Below are 16631 nucleotides of genomic sequence, written 5' to 3'. Positions count from 1 at the left end.
AGCCTCCAGAACTTTCGCCAGAGGAACAGCAAAAGAGACAAGAGAAAGTTGAATCAATTAAGAAAATGCTTACGAGCACTTCAGCGGATCCTAACAAGGTGAATAAACAAGATCAGAGTTCATTAATACGTTCGGCTGTACACTTTTTCTTTACACCAATCAAATAGTTACATCGGAAATGTGTTTATTGGCCGCCATGTTGCATCTCCACTGCTTTTATTTATCATTGGCCAGTAAACAGGTGCACACTCGCGGGAGCCAATCAGCGCGCGATAATATTACTCCCAGACTCCCAGCGACCAATCAGAGCATTCCATATCATATTTAGTGTCCACTACATTTCATTGACATATAATTTAATTTAGAAGCCACCTAGCGAAACTCTCTACGAAAAAAGCGATTCACTCGATTGCATGAAATGTGATTGATAGATTGACAGACGACAACAATCTTGTAAAAAACGAAGATAGCCGAAATTCACTACGTTTTAGGCAAGTGTTCGCTTTCAAACTTAGACGGATTATACTTCGTCGCCATATTGTATATCAAACTTATGTCAAATCTATCTGCACGTTTCATACCAAACTACATTTCAATTTTTACTCAGGCAGCCTCTTATTACGTAGTTATTTCATCGTCTTTGTTAGAGCTAGAAGCTGTCTTGACCGTCATCCAAATACACGTGTTTATTAATTCATGGACTAGTTTCGATCTTACATGATATTGACATTCTTACATTACTTTAATGTTTCATATCTATATGTATATAGTGACATTGTTCTTAGTCGCTGTAGTTTTCATCATTATTGTCTTGCTGTGCTTTGAACTTCGTATCGTATGAATCGTCGCATGCTTCTTACAGTTTACATCAATCATTTTACATATTGTAATTAAAACCGTATCATAGATTTGCTGCGCTTGCAAATGTGGCAATACCTAGTATTTTTAATATATAAGGAATACTAGCTAATCCGACAGACGTTGTTCTGTGCATAGTAAATAAAATACTGTTATTTATAAATTTGTCAATAACATAACATCATGAATTATTTCGTAAAAAATGCTCCCTGTTGTTATACGCTTTATATTAGCTTCACTTGTATGTATGTAACTGATTCCTTTAGACGCGATTTTGACCCACTAAACAGCCAGATTTCATTCAAACTTTGTAGATCTATCGAGGACCGATGACAGTACACTAATTTGATAAGATTATTCCATTATTCAATTTGCAAACTAAGATTTTTGTCAATTTCTATAATTTTTATCTATAGTCGATAAGGCAGGAATAATTAAAAATACGCTTTTATAGAAAATTTAACTAAAAAATGAAAAATAAATAATAGTTTAATAAAACTAAAAAACACGCTTTATATACTTAAAATTCAACTAAAAAATAGAAAATAATTTTTAATAAATTTAAATTGAAAATAGTGTATAAAATATATTTTATTGTAAAAAAAGCGTGTGGCGCCTTTTAAGATATAAGCACCCCACCCCACTCTCTTCACCTCATCCATATCCATGACTCGTCTCGTCATGTGATGTTCGTCTCTACGCATTACATGCCCATACCAGCGTAACCATTTTTTGTTACTTTTACCAAAGATAAAATATAAATTTTGCCAATGGTAGTAAAGACTTTGACTTTAAGGGCTATATTCACCCGGATACCACGGTGACGCGACTGCTTGCAGTAAGTTCATAGGTAGCTTAACCAAACTAGACACCATATAGACATAGAGTCATGACGCGTCCGAGCTGGCCGCGCTACCAGATTGTTTGCGCCACCGTGGTGTCCGTCAGCTACCAAACTGGTTGCGCCACCGTGGTGTCCGTCAGCTACCAAACTGGTTGCGCCACCGTGGTGTCCGTCAGCTACCAAACTGGTTGCGCCACCGTGGTGTCCGTCAGCTACCAAACTGGTTGCGCCACCGTGGTGTCCGTCAGCTACCAAACTGGTTGCGCCACCGTGGTGTCCGTCAGCTACCAAACTGGTTGCGCCACCGTGGTGTCCGTCAGCTACCAAACTGGTTGCGCCACCGTGGTGTCCGTCAGCTACCAAACTGGTTGCGCCACCGTGGTGTCCGTCAGCTACCAAACTGGTTGCGCCACCGTGGTGTCCGTCAGCTACCAAACTGGTTGCACCACCGTGGTGTCCCAGTGAGATATAGCCCTAAATAATCAAATTTTTCAAATTTCTTTAGCGTAACCTAACCTAATCGTGGAATGAACGACCAGTGGGAGGCTCCCTTGCACAGGATACCGGCTAGATTATGGGAACCATAACGGCGCCTATTTCTGCCGTGAAGCAGTAATATGTAAGCATTACTGTGTTTCGGTCGGAAGGGCGCCGTAGCTAGTGAAATTACTGGATGAATGAGTCTTAACATCTTATGTCTCAAGGTGACGAGCGCAGTTGTAGTGCCGCTCAGAATTTTTGGGTTTTTCAAGAATCCTGAGCGGCACTGCATTGTAATGGGTAGGGCGTATTAATTACCATCAGCTGAACTTCCTACTCGTCGCGTCTTATTGTCATAAATAAAGGTCACCGACCGCTCTCTAAACCGCTGTTACTCAGTCTATATTTATTAATAACTACACAATATTATAATAGTTTATCGGTATTGCCAAATCTGTAAGCGCATTCAAATTAATTGCTTCGAATGTTGGCTGTATAAAGGCACTGTTATACGTGTGCTTATTATTAGAGCCCGGACGGACCAGAGAAACGTCAAAGGGAACACTTACTTCAGATGAACCAAATACTCGCCAAGCAGGTCACGGAGATGAGCAAAATTATCGCCGGTGAGTGCAATTACATTGATGTTTATTTGATGTATACGTCTTTTATCATTTATACGTCTAGATAGACTGACAGTCGAAAAAAATTGAGATGGTCACGCACACTAAAGTATTAAACCTGGCCTTTATCATCGGTTGTCTAGCAGCAAGAGGCTCTTATCTAGACGTATAAATTATCTAGTAGCACGTGCATGGTAACACGAGTCCGCCATCTTATGACGTCATCGACAACGCAAATATTATTATGACAACAACATAGACGCTTTGTTATGTTTTTAAAGTGATAACCCTCACTTCTAGGATTAATACAGAAATAAAATTTAAAAACAAAATTTTATGAACCATGCGGGACGCGAATCCACGACCTCTTTTTTTAAAAATTTGAAATTTTTCTTTTTAAATTTTATTTTTGTATTAATCCTAGAAGTGAGGGTTATCACTTTAAAAACATAACAAACTGCTTAGATTTACAAGAGCGACATCTCAAGTCAATTTCCTAATATGCAAATATTGGGGTTATTAACTGTAAAGTAGATCCTGTAGATGAAGCCACACCTGAGAGTTGAACAGAGCATAAAAGATTTTATGACGATACGTCACTCGAACGGCTAGCTCAGTTAGCTGAGCACTGGCACGGAAAGCCAGAGGTCGTGGCTTCGAGACCCGCATCGTTCATAAAATTTTGTTTTTAAATTTTATTAACATAGTCTATGACAAAATGACCGATATGTATAGTGATGAAGTCCAGAGATGCGATTCACTCGATTGTATGAAACGTGCAGTCATTGAAAGATTGACAGATGACGGCGATAATCTTGTCAAAAAAGGACATAGCCGAAATCCACAACGTTATAAGCAACTGTTCGCTTTCAAACTTAGCTGGACTATATTTCGTGGCCAATCGCGATACTGTAATTACTACTACTACTACATCAAACTTATGTCAAATAACTGCACGTTTCATACTAAACTAAATTTTAATTTTTACTTAGACAGTTCCGCCTCTTATTACATAGTATTTACATCCTCTTTGGCCTATATATTATATTTCCATTCGAAACTCGTGTTACTTTGTCCCTGCTTTGTGTGTTGTATGTATTTATATGTTTGTTTTGTGTTAGCTTATACAGTATGCATTTTAGTATTTTGAATTGAATTAATTTAATCAGAATTTACAACTTTGGTTTTCTCTTAACGTTTTTAACGCTGATGTTATTTTTGATTTTAACTAATCACGATTAAGTAAACTGATTTTAGCAATATTTTAACTCGTGTTCTTTTTGCACTATGCAATTTTGTTGTTTTTATTGGAATTATCGTTGTGCACTTGTGATGTTTGCTTAAATAGCTTAAAACTCGCAAGTGAATTTTAGATGATTCAAAATATAATCTACACACGTCCATAATGGAGTAAAATTAATTGCGTACAACAGTACGCAATTAACGAATGAAACATCATTCGTTTCCTGAATATAATTAAACATAAAATTGATATTGTACCTTTTGCGAAAATAATCGTAATATATCGAAATAAAAAAATACCTTCTTCAAGAATATTAATATTACTCCTGTATTATGGACGTGAAATGTCATGTAGTGACTAACTCTGATGCCCGGTTGCACTAAACTAAAATTGGCAGAGAAAATATTAATCAAGAATTACATAAACTCAGATTATGTTCTTATTCCATATTCGGTCTTTTTGTTGCATCTCCGACATGTATGTCCTAGATATTTATAACCTTATTGGATAATTTTGTAATTTTTTGCCATTAAAAAAAATGCATGTTAACCATAACAAGGTAACTGATCAATACTTTGATGACAATTGTTACTGGTGTGGTATTTAATAATTTGAAAATTCAAACATTTTATTTTAATAATTGGGGATTGATTTTGAATCCATATTATAAATCAGCTTTTTGATAGTGCATATTCAGCCTTTTTTAGAGCAGAAGTAATAAAATCAAATTGTCCATTTTTGAATCAATTTGTTTCAGTGCTTTGTGCACGATAATCGAACTTTTTTGTGGAACTTTTCAATGCACCATTACATCGACAACTCCTTAACTAACAGTTTAATCCAGATTAAAATCAATTTCACATTTTTATATGATCCGTTGCTCTGAAATCTGTTTATTGCAACCGGCACAATCACGTGTGGTGCGTCCACGCATGTAACAAACAGCTTGATGTCTCGTTCCACAGGTACCACTAGCGAGCAAGGGCCGTCCTCAACCAACTGACTCACAAACATTGCACACGTAACTCGCTAACTGATAAACTTAATTGGCGTTCGGACGGTCCTTGGCAGCGTCGCTGCAGCATGCTTGTTTTATGCATTATGTTGTGAGTAGTGTTTGCATTTTTTTTTAAATTTAATTTAAGGTCGAAACACAAAGCTGTGATACGATATTATAACGATTTTTGTTGTGAAAGAATATTTTTCACCTATACTCAGTGAACAGATATAAACGCTGTGCATTGTGATGGTATATTTCAGCCTTGGTTAATGAATCTCCCCATTACTCCAATTTAAGAGAGATAGGTGGAGCTTTGCTAGGCATCAATTTGTATTTTTTTTTTCTTTTCCCTCCCTACTAGGATTGTTAACCAAGATTGTGCCTAGACCGTTAAATCCGGAAGGGCGTCACAATTATTAAGCGAGTATTATACTCGGCAAATTGCTAAATTGCAAAATACCTAAATAGAATTCTTTTGATCTTGAGTTCGATCTGAGTTGTGCATTAGTGTGGTGCACACACAGTAGTGTAAACACACTATTTTGCCATTAACATGGCCGAAATTCTCAGAGGCATTTCTACAGAGTCTGGAAATATGTCCCACGTACGAGGGACGTAAAAATACACTTACCACACATTGTAATACTTAAGCTTTATTGTTTCTAGTCTGACATGTGAGTGTTCGATAAACGCGTGTACAATTCTTAGACTTAGACTTAGAAGTTTCTTGTAATTAGGTGTTGCAAGAGAGCTAAACCTCAGTTGACTCGAAAAAATCTTGTTTGTGTCTCCAAAAATGGTGCAACCTGTCCAAACCTCACAAAACATCTTCGTAGATTTTCGTGACAGTTTTCTGAGGCAAAAAAAGTCAATGAGAGTTTTGTGTTTCGACCATTACTTGTAGTTCATTTTTATATTTAAGAGCACAGCAGTATATTTAGAAATGCCTAAAATTCTTATTAATTTAGGTTAGAGTTATTCAGTAAGTCATATAAGAATTAATATTTATGTTCATATCTTTAAGACCACGGGGGTAGCTCCTAGTTGAAGTTAGCACTACTGGTGCCGCTGCTATCGAAATGCTGCCCAAATAAATTAAATAAAAACTATTTCAATCCCTAATATCTTCAACCTGGATATAGTTAAGGATCAACAAGATACATATAAATATTTTTATATCATCACTTTACAAGCATCCTATAAATATTTTTTAATGTTGAAGCTGCTAATGTTAATTTGAAAAGAGCAGGAATCAGTTTCTTGCGTGTTGCGGAATCAAATAATAAATGCTTTAAATTATTATAAAGAAATACTCACCCAGTGATGTGAATAATATTAATAAATGGTAAATATTGAGATTAAGAAAATATTTAGTAAAAAGTATAAAATGACAATTAAATTGCTAAATTTGATAATATTCTAGAGCTTTAGAATGAATTGACATTTATAAAACATAATAATTTTGCTAATTGAAGACGTATACTTGTCTAGATTTATAGACAAGAAGTAATAAAATCTTTGGGGGAGGCCTTTGTCCAGCAGTGAACGTCTTCCGGCTGATGATGATGATGATGAAGAAGTAATAAAAACACGTCGTTTGAAAGACTGAGTATTTGGTAGCCTTTATCTAGCCATAGACTAAAAACGGTAAGAAGTTTTTTGAAAAAGTGGAGTCTAGTTATCTATATACAGAATTTCGATTGTTGCACGTATCCGTAGGTCTCGATCTTCTACAGACACAGAAAAGAGATATATTAGCAGCACACACGTTTTATCTTTTCAATATTGTCTGTGTATATTTCAGATCTCAGTCTTATCTGTCTATAATTATTCTTAAACAAGTATGGATCTTTCTTTTTACTATCAGCTCACCTGTAACTTTCCTCATAGTTAGCCTTTTATATATGCTTTGAAAATAATTCAATCTTTTTTTATATACAGTGAAAGCATTAGAAGATCTACCGACTCATGAGGTTGCTGAGGACTCCGACCGATCACCAGATGTTGAGCTACCGATATATCAACAGAGAGAAAACTTCTTTACCTAGTACCATAGATAATATAAGACATTACTTTTATGTGTTACAGATAATTTATTTTATGCCACATTTACATTTGTGGCGCCACATTTGAATCGCGATACATAGTACACCAGGAGCCCTATTACCAAAATTGAAATACCAAGTTTCTGTTGACGGTTCGTACATTTTCCTATAACGAAAGTGTTTCAGACCCGAAGATCGACACAAAGTTCGCGATTAGACATTCTGTCTTTCGTTTACCTTATTCCCAAATTCACTTGACATTAACTTATTCTTTGTATAACATTAACAAGATCATAACTACAACTTCACTTTTCATGGTTATGTCTATGGTTCCGAAAAGTCCATCATTATAGGATTTAATTCGAAGTTCGTTTCGTTTCGGACCGAAACTTCGTCTTTCGATTTTGGTAATAGACCTCCAGAGCCGTTATTTATTTGATCGATATGTTGGAGTACGTCTGAATGCAAACACGTGGGTACACGTATATTTCTATCGCGTCACATTTAAGGCTGGGGACCGAGCCGATCGCTATAGTTTCAATTCAGAATTAGAAGCATTTTTAATTTATTACAAACATGATATTTTTTTTACAAAAGTATGTCATTTTAAATAGTATTGGTGTACAATTAATAAATTTGCGTGTTATTTTTATCTAGATTGAATGACTAGGCTCCAACAGTAAAAGTAAGGGGTATTTTGGTGATTTAAATTCAAACTGTCTATAAAATAAAAAAAGGTTTAAAAAATGAATTTTCTTCTAATATTCTGTAGATATATAATTACTTTTTGTAAAAATATAAGCTTTATGTAAACCGTAAAAGTAATGTTTTCAATTATGCCATATTTAGGCGAATTCTTGGGATAGCGGCCTTAATGCAGGAGCATTATGTAATATGACGCGATAGAAATGTTGTGCCAAAATTAACGCGCCATAAATGTATGTCTGATACACGGCCCACTTGTAAGCTTTTCTCGTTTTGACGATTTTATACTAATTCAGAGCACAAGCCAAGTAATTTTTATACTATACTAGCTGAACCGACAGATGTTGTTCTGTATATAATAAATAAAATAATGTTTTTTATGAATTTGTCAATAATATATCATAACATCAAGAATTACTTCGTCAAATATTCACCCTGCTGTCGTAATGAAATTGTTTCACAGCAGAACTGTCAAACCGTGCGTCAATAAATTCTCTCATAGAAATTATGTATGGACACATCAAAGGAAAAACAAATTTGTTGTTTTTATTTAATTCCGAGCATTTTCCTATTTATTCACCTTTTAAACCTTCTCTGGACTTCCACAAAAAATTATTCAAGACCAAAATTTTCCAAATCGGTCCAACCGTTCTCGAGTTTTAGCGAGACTAAGGAACAGCAATTCATTTTTATATATATAGATTGTTTTATACAGTAAAAGCTCTTGACGCTCGTCCCGGTTATATGTTCCGCGAATACGCCGCGAATGCAGGAACTGTGGATATGGAATGGTAATTTATATGGGATTACTAACTGACTGCTGACCCGACATACGTTGTTCTGTTCATAATAAATAAAAAACTTTTTTTTTTTTTTTATGAATCTGTCAATAATATTTCATAGCATCAAGAATTATTTCGTAAAATATGCTACCTGACAGCAGAACTGTCAAACCGTGCGTCAGTTAATTCTCTCATAGAAATTGCGTCCTGCGTTCAATGACATCGCTTAGGAACTTTGCTGTGGCATATTTGTGCTATATATATATATATATATATATCGTGACAGTGTACTTACGAGATGAAAAAAGAAAGCAAAGAATTAATTAAATTATTTATCATCATAAATACCTAAAATACTTTAAAATCAAAATATAAATAATTGTACTTATTCAAACTTTACATTTAATGTTAAGTAATAATAATAAATACGCCCGAAAATTGCCATAACTTATGTGATTTAAACTTTCTCAACCAAATTTGGCACGGCTATAATATATAAAGCAAATGGCGTACCTCCTTATCAAATTTTGCAAAAACTGCTTGCGATAAATGAACGCAAACTGTTTTTGCTACTTTATCGCCTCCATGGAAGCCTTCCCAATATCATTTGAATTCAGGCTTCAAGAACACAGAAAAACAAAGATAGTAACTAAGGTCCCGAAAAAAAGTACTACTCCGATTGTCTCGCAAGAGGAAATAGTAGGTATTTAAACTACATTTCCTTGGCAAATGCCATCGTATTAGATTCAGGATTAGTCTCCGCTGCGCTCCAACTAGATACCGCAGGCGTAGTCGCAAACAATACTACACCCAAGTGGGCATACTCGGGCCAGTCCCGAACAATGTGTGGCGTTGGCGTGCCACATGTTCTGTTAAACTTTGCTAATAATTGAAACTAAAAAATCATTGTAAAAATATATACTACAAGAAAAATAACTTATAAAATTTCAAACAAGCATCTTTTCAAATAGCTAATACACACTAAAATATTAAGTTGCCGTAATAAAAAAGCTATATTGTTCCTAGGTAGTACGGTATCTAGTTGGAGCGCAATGGAGACCAATACTTAATCTAAGGCATTAATCACTGACCTGTATAAATACCACTGGACAGGCTGTTCCATATGTTTGACAGCAAATTTTTGTGCATATTTAGAGCGCCACTCGCGAGCGTCCAGATAACTAATTTTGACGTATAATACAAATGGCTGCGAAGGAACGTACAATACTCAGAAGTATTTTTGCATTTTGAGTTATTTATACTTCAAAAATCAACGTTATAAAGTACGCATTTTTTTTTTTGTAAATATTTTCCCACCATATATCGATGTTTGCTGAGGTTGTCATCACTAGTTTTAGCACCGCAGACTCTCGCTACATGGCCAACAGCACCGAAATGGCGAATATCAAACAGGCAAAAAAGCACTGATAGCCGCCAGTCCAGTGGTGGTATACTATATACAGGTCAGTGAAAGAAAAATACATTTTTGACATTTTATATTCCGTAAAAGTACCTTGGACAGGACAACTGTGGTTATGATTTTATTTCGTTAACCTACTAGCCCTCTATTTATGTAAATAACCTTTACATAAAATGCCTATAAATGTAACCAACACTTAGCTGATATAATCCTTTAGTTTTAATTTAAATTAATTAGTTAATGGTTTTATTTATTGATATTTAAGTTGAACTTGTACAAAACACATTTGATAACGGGCCTATTTAATAAATTATATTATCATTGTTGTACATATCAAGTGATTGCCATATCTGCTTATTAGGAAATATAGGAATTGAGTCTTAGAATTGCTCAGATTTAGTACATTCCTGTTGCAAAATGCCTATTATTGTTGTTAAATTAAGAACTTAACATAAATTTAAGTACATGTATGTATTATGTTGTAACTACTTGTATCTACACCCATGCTTTAAATCCTCTATTAAAGATTCTAAAACAGTTAGCTTATTGCCAAAATTAAAACACCCAATGTCCTAATAACCATTACATCATCCAAACGAATGTTGTAATAAAATTCAGTACAACATTACAACACTCGTTTGGATGATGTAATGGGTACTAGGACTGGCTTTTTTAATGTTAGCAGTGAGCTAACTGTTTCAGAATCTTTTATAGAGGATTCATATTATGGGTGTAGATAAAGTCTTGTATGCAACTGTTGATAATTAGGTATTAAAACACGAATGTGGGTTTATTTATTTATAGGTTATAATAGTATCACATGAATGACCCTTATTACACAACGGTTGCATAAATAACTATTAATATATACGTTGGTCAGCAGAAAACCAAATGTAAGTGTTTAAGATGCCATACTTATGCTATATGTAAAACAATGGGTAAATATTAGTAATATTAAATACATAGAAGCAATTCATAAAAGTGAATTAAAGCTTATCTTAAAATAAATCTGAAATATTCTCTTTGAACAGCGACCCAAATTAGGAGAAATAAATTAATCCAGTATCTTTCAATTCGAAATAGATAATAATATCTATGTGAAATGGTCTTTTTTTATTTGGTGAAAGGTGTAAAAATGTCAACATCTCTAAGCCTAATCGGATTTTAGAATAGTTACCTAATCTTCAAGAAGAGATATTTTATTTCTTAATTACGATATTGTAATTACCATATCTTTGGCCGAGAACAATCTCGGCTTTAACTCTTGCCTTAGTAACAACAGAAGTTAGAAACAAATTTTAAGAACAGAATCGTACACCACATCGAAGTATACCTATCATCAAGTTTTGGGTTTTACCTTTAAAAAAATAGGTAAAAAAATTGGATACGACGTAAAAGCTTTCTAGAAATATAAAATTATTATTATTCATGTAAGTACTGCGGAGAGGGGTCACTAACTACTGTGATGTCACTCCACTCATAGCGGCGCGCGTTATGACATCACGCGGGCATTAATGTAACTAAAAACTACTCGTTTGATGTTATTGAAATAAAAACTGATTCAAATAATTTGACGGGCTAATCTACTTTAAACGCCACAAAATTAAGTGTCATTTGTTTATTTATTTATTTACAAGTAGGTACAATAACAGATAACAAGATATAACTATCATCTAATAACAATTACAGAATATTTTTATGATCCTGAGATCCAATTAAAATTGTACAAATCATTCACCAAATACAGTAAAAAATAATAAGTGGACACAACAGAAATGACATTATGACGAAATTGTAGTTAATCATTAAATGATTTTACGTAAACTAGCAAGTTCTATAAAGAGTATTTTTTAACAAGTTTATATTTGTAAAGATAATATCAAAATCAGCACACACTTCATTAAATTCTCTGCAAATTCTCATAATCGGGTCATGAAGTCATATATCAACCAAAACTTCAAGTGACGCGTTGATGATTATTGATCAGTGACGTCACATTTTTCAGTTAATATGGCCGATTGTCGTATTTATTATTTTATCTTATTGAATATCTTCTTTATCTCAATACTTATATCAAAACCCACAGACTAGTATAAAAATAAGGACTCCGTGTCACCTTACATAAAAGTGTAGCACCAAAACAAGCCTATTAACGTGTAAATACATAGCCCCACGCACACACTTACACTACTCCTGGCCGATAGGCGACCATTATGAGAATTGTCATCGTCTATGACAGATCAGTTTGCGTCTCAATAAAATATTTTAAAAATGCTGTCGTGCGTTGTGAAAACGTGTAAAAACGATACTATGTAAGTATTTGTGGCCATATATCATATAAGGGAGAAAGAATTGTGTATCTAGTATCCCCCGTAACCGCACACACACTAGCATAACTGTGCTTCACTTGCTAATATCACGGCGCGGAGTCCTTCTTTTTTTACTCGTCCGTGATCAAAACCTCTGCAATCCTTTCACGATATTTTTTTTTAAACCAACCATATTCTTTGATTCTTTACTATCATCACGCCCACTGTTGTGTGTAGTCGACTAGTCCTTGCATCATCTTCCTGAATTGTACCATCGATAGTACCATTTACGAGTACATTGCAATGAATTCTTCATCCTGAATCTACAGATGGGGTGTACTATATTACTGTAACTATACGGATACTTACGGCCGTCTCTCTTTTACTTGAGATAAAAATATTAACTATCGTTGACTTTTCTGTCCCAATAAACTTATCGACGGTAACTCACGTTATCCGTGCACGCTGTCTGTCAATGGGACGACGTATAGCTTACCAGCGATATAAAGTTTGCATGGAAATTGCAATTTGCGCGTCCCAATATATAAGGCGATAAGAATGACTTATCGGGTATATTGCGACAGCTTCAGATTATTGACAGCTAATTACTGACAGTAGAAGGTAGTAATTTATCTCTATCTGTAGCTGATAGTATATTGGGAACGGCCGATTAAGAAACAATGTATTATAAGCCAATAGTATTTTCACCTTTATTGGAATTCTTAACGTAGTTTTAAAACAAAAAACGTTTACATTATATTAAATATGCTATAACATACTCGAAATAATTATATCGGTTGTTATAAAATAATGCTTAATTTAATGACATGGCTCGACAATACTCACTGTTCCATTGTATACATACTCAATGTACCCACAATGTCCAATAGACATTTTGTTCACATGTAAGCCCCAAGTCTCATTTACACAGTGCTCGACATCACCGCCGGCGCACTCCGTAGGGCGGGGCCCTGTCAAGCCGCGCCCTACGAGCACAAATCTGCAGTATGAGACGGGCTATCACGAATCGACTCCACTCACCCTGGTGAATTACCACCGAATGGTCTGAAACAACGTTGGTACCCATACCGATGAACCGTGATTAAAGCCGTGTTATTAAATTAAAAAAAAATTTAAAGTTATAATGTCTCACGAAAGTTTAATAATGTAAATTAATGCTTTTACAAGTACCTATTCTGCTTTTGTAACCAACGAATTAGAATTCTTGTGATATACTTACTTACTAATAGTATTGTATTAACTTATATGAACTTATATAACTGATAAATTATTACCTTTGTACACATATTTAAAGATCAGCTGACCACACGCCCTCTATAAGCCTCCAGCGTGCAGGACTAAACCTTAGGCGTTGAAGTCTGTTTGATAAAGGGTGTTTCTTTCGCTCGTTCATTGACGTGTTCATAGGCCTTTTGTGCTGTATCGGAAATAAATAGAAAATAATTATTTTACTTCTTATTGTATGTATATATAAATCATCGCCTAAAACTAATACGTTCCATTAAAACGATTCACAAATATTTGGATAACAATTTTCGAATGGTGCTGATTAACTTTAATGTACTTTGTAAGAACAATTCATACAAATTTAATATGAAAATTGATGATTAGTTCTTTACACTAGCCGCCTACTCTCTGCACTAGAGTAGTATTATCGATTCGCGCGCTCGCTTGCACATTGCTGCAACGCTCATGAAATTACCTAAAAACTGACAACACGATTGAACAAACGATTTTCTATAACATTCATATTGGCTTAGGCATTACTGAAGCGTGAATTTTATAAATCTTTATATACACATACTGAAAGAAGATTAATATTTTCTGTTTATGGTCGATATGATTAAAAATTTATCTATTAGTATTAGGAGGCCAATCGTAAGAGCCTATACAGTAAAGCTTTAAACCTCTTATGACTTAACCCTCGTTGTAGTCGATTGTTAATATAACTTACCTATATAATCTATATTATATATAAATATATGTACTAACAATACTGTATACTGTGTAAATTGATCTATATTCCTTACTGATATTATGTTAGAAGTACTTATAAAATAAATGCGTTGTTAAGTTTTCAAAAATTATTTTTCAATCTATTTGTACATTTTTGTTTATAGAATGTATTTTCATTTGTTAAGATTATAGTGTTTTTGGTCTGCACATTGTCCCTTTAATCGTGTTTATATGTTTACATGGGGTCGACGCGATGGAATTTTATAATAATAATAAAAATGTGCGGCCTAGAAATTTGTGTTTTAAAAATAATGGGGATTATGAATATGAGGGCATATCCTCTAAAGATTGCCCTGAAATATCTTAAACTGTATTTCATGACAAAGAGTTATTTACCTGTCGTCATTAATTGCAAATAAGCTTAGATAATTTATGCGTAAATAGAGCCTCTTGCTGTTAGACAATCGATGAAAACAAGCCAGGTTTATTACTTTAGTGTGTGTGACAAGCTTACGTCTTACACTCGCGATTTGTATGCCAGTTTGTGATAGTGTGCGTGTATTGCTTAAAATAGAGGATAACTGTTACTCTCAATTTTTTTTCACACTCTCACATTTTATCTAGACCCATAAATGATTAAAGCAAATAAGTACACAAATCGAAAAGGCGCGGGAAACTTCGATTTATTGTGAATTGAAGAAAACTCTAAACTGGCAAATATATGCAACGTACGAGCCAAGAACTTCTAAATAGGAGTGAAAATAAAAACTATTACAAATTGACTTTTTTGATTTTCCTGACCAAAAACACTCTAATATCACCGTGTTTATTGTATTTTGTAGTTACTTAGTCTGTGTTTTAGTAGTATTGATTGTATATTTTGTGTTATTTATTTATCTGTGTCAATTCAATACTTATTGTACCTATAATCAGAATAAATATTGTTTTACAATGTATATGGGGTATTAAATGATGATATTATGTATTTAGTAGTTTTATTCTGAAATAATTATTTTGAAAACAAAATTTTATGAACGATGCGGGACTCGAACCCACGACCTCTGGCGTTCCGTGCCAGTGCTCTGCAGACTGAGCTAGCTCAGTTGGCATAGTACATAATAAAAATAATTATAATAAATAAAAAATATTTTTGTGTTAACAACGCTATCTCCCTGTGTTTTCCTGAATCGTATAAACGCAGAAGGAGTGTTTAATGATTTAATCACATTTCTACGCAGCACATTGCGTTCAAAATAATGTGTCCCTGCATGCACCTAACCCCACTCCTGTTCAGTGTTCCATACTCCATGCATTACTGCTTTTACAGATGAAATGTACTCCCATTGGATTACTTTGCATGCCTGGTGTTTTTACAAGTGAAAAAGAAGAAAGTTACACAACGGCGTTATTATAAAACTGACCTGCAACTAGTTGTGAACAGTACAGCCATTTTTAATGAACTACAAGTTAACACCGCCTCGCTATTGAGCACGTCGACGGTTTCTGTTTTTTTCTGTATTCTAAGCGTATAAAATATTGAGAAGGCGCAGGCAGGCTCAAAAGATGTCGTGAGATGTGATTTTTTTATGGAAAAGGAGGACAAACGAGCGTACGGGTCAACTGGTGTTAAGTGATCACCGCCGCCCACATTCTCTTGCAACACCAAAGGAACAGGAGAAGCCTTGAAGGAAGGTGTACGTGCTTTTTTTTACCTGCTTTGTACTACGTAGAAGAAAGCTCCTTGAAAACCGCACTGTGGAGGTCCGCCACACAGGTCAGATAGTGGGGATGATATTCTAACGTGGCATGTCGTGCGGAGGTTGAATTCAGAATCAGGTGAAACAGCTCTTCGGATAACTCCCCATGATAAATGCGGTAGAGGACACACAATGAAGCGATGTCTCTACGCAACGCCAAGTGATCCAGACTTTCACAGAGCACCGGGTCCCCGACAATTCGAGCTGCTCTGCCTTGCACGCGGTCACATGGATTGAGCTGATACTGGGGTGCGCCAGACCAGAGATGACAGCAATACTCCATATGTGGCCGGACATGCGCTTTGTACAGCGCTTGAATGTGGGCCGGCTTAAAGTATTGCCGTGCTCTATTTATGACGCCCAGTTTCTTCGAAGCCAATTTGGCTTTGCTCTCCAGATGGCCGCGAAATTGGCAATCGCTCGAAATATCGAGACCCAGAATTCCGATACTAGGCGAGGCTGCAAGGGAAGTGTTTTCAAAGAGCGGTGATACGACAAATGAGGTTTTTTTAGTGGTAAACGTGCAAACTTGAGTCTTCTGGGGGTTAAATTGGACAAGGTTCAATTTACCCCATTCCGCGACCTCAA

The 16631-nt window shown here is 35.0% G+C and overlaps 1 protein-coding gene across 4 annotated transcripts in view; it reads left to right on the top strand.

Annotated features, from left to right (window-relative positions):
* LOC126970504 (uncharacterized) overlaps positions 1–15271 on the top strand; it is a 116957-nt gene extending 101686 nt beyond the window's left edge. For all 4 annotated transcript variants that reach the window (XM_050816450.1, XM_050816448.1, XM_050816447.1 and 1 more), the window contains 3 exons: positions 3–98; positions 2712–2808; positions 6990–15271. In XM_050816450.1, the coding sequence (XP_050672407.1) occupies positions 3–98; positions 2712–2808; positions 6990–7096 (300 nt within the window). In that variant the 3' untranslated portion in view covers positions 7097–15271. The remainder of the gene's footprint in view (positions 1–2; positions 99–2711; positions 2809–6989) is intronic.
* The last annotated feature ends 1360 nt before the right edge of the window (positions 15272–16631 follow it).

Source organism: Leptidea sinapis, chromosome 21 (assembly GCF_905404315.1).
Source record: "Leptidea sinapis chromosome 21, ilLepSina1.1, whole genome shotgun sequence".
NCBI classification, from domain to species: domain Eukaryota; kingdom Metazoa; phylum Arthropoda; class Insecta; order Lepidoptera; family Pieridae; genus Leptidea; species Leptidea sinapis.
Note: the sequence above shows the minus strand (reverse complement) of the source record. Positions and strands in the feature narration are given on the sequence as shown.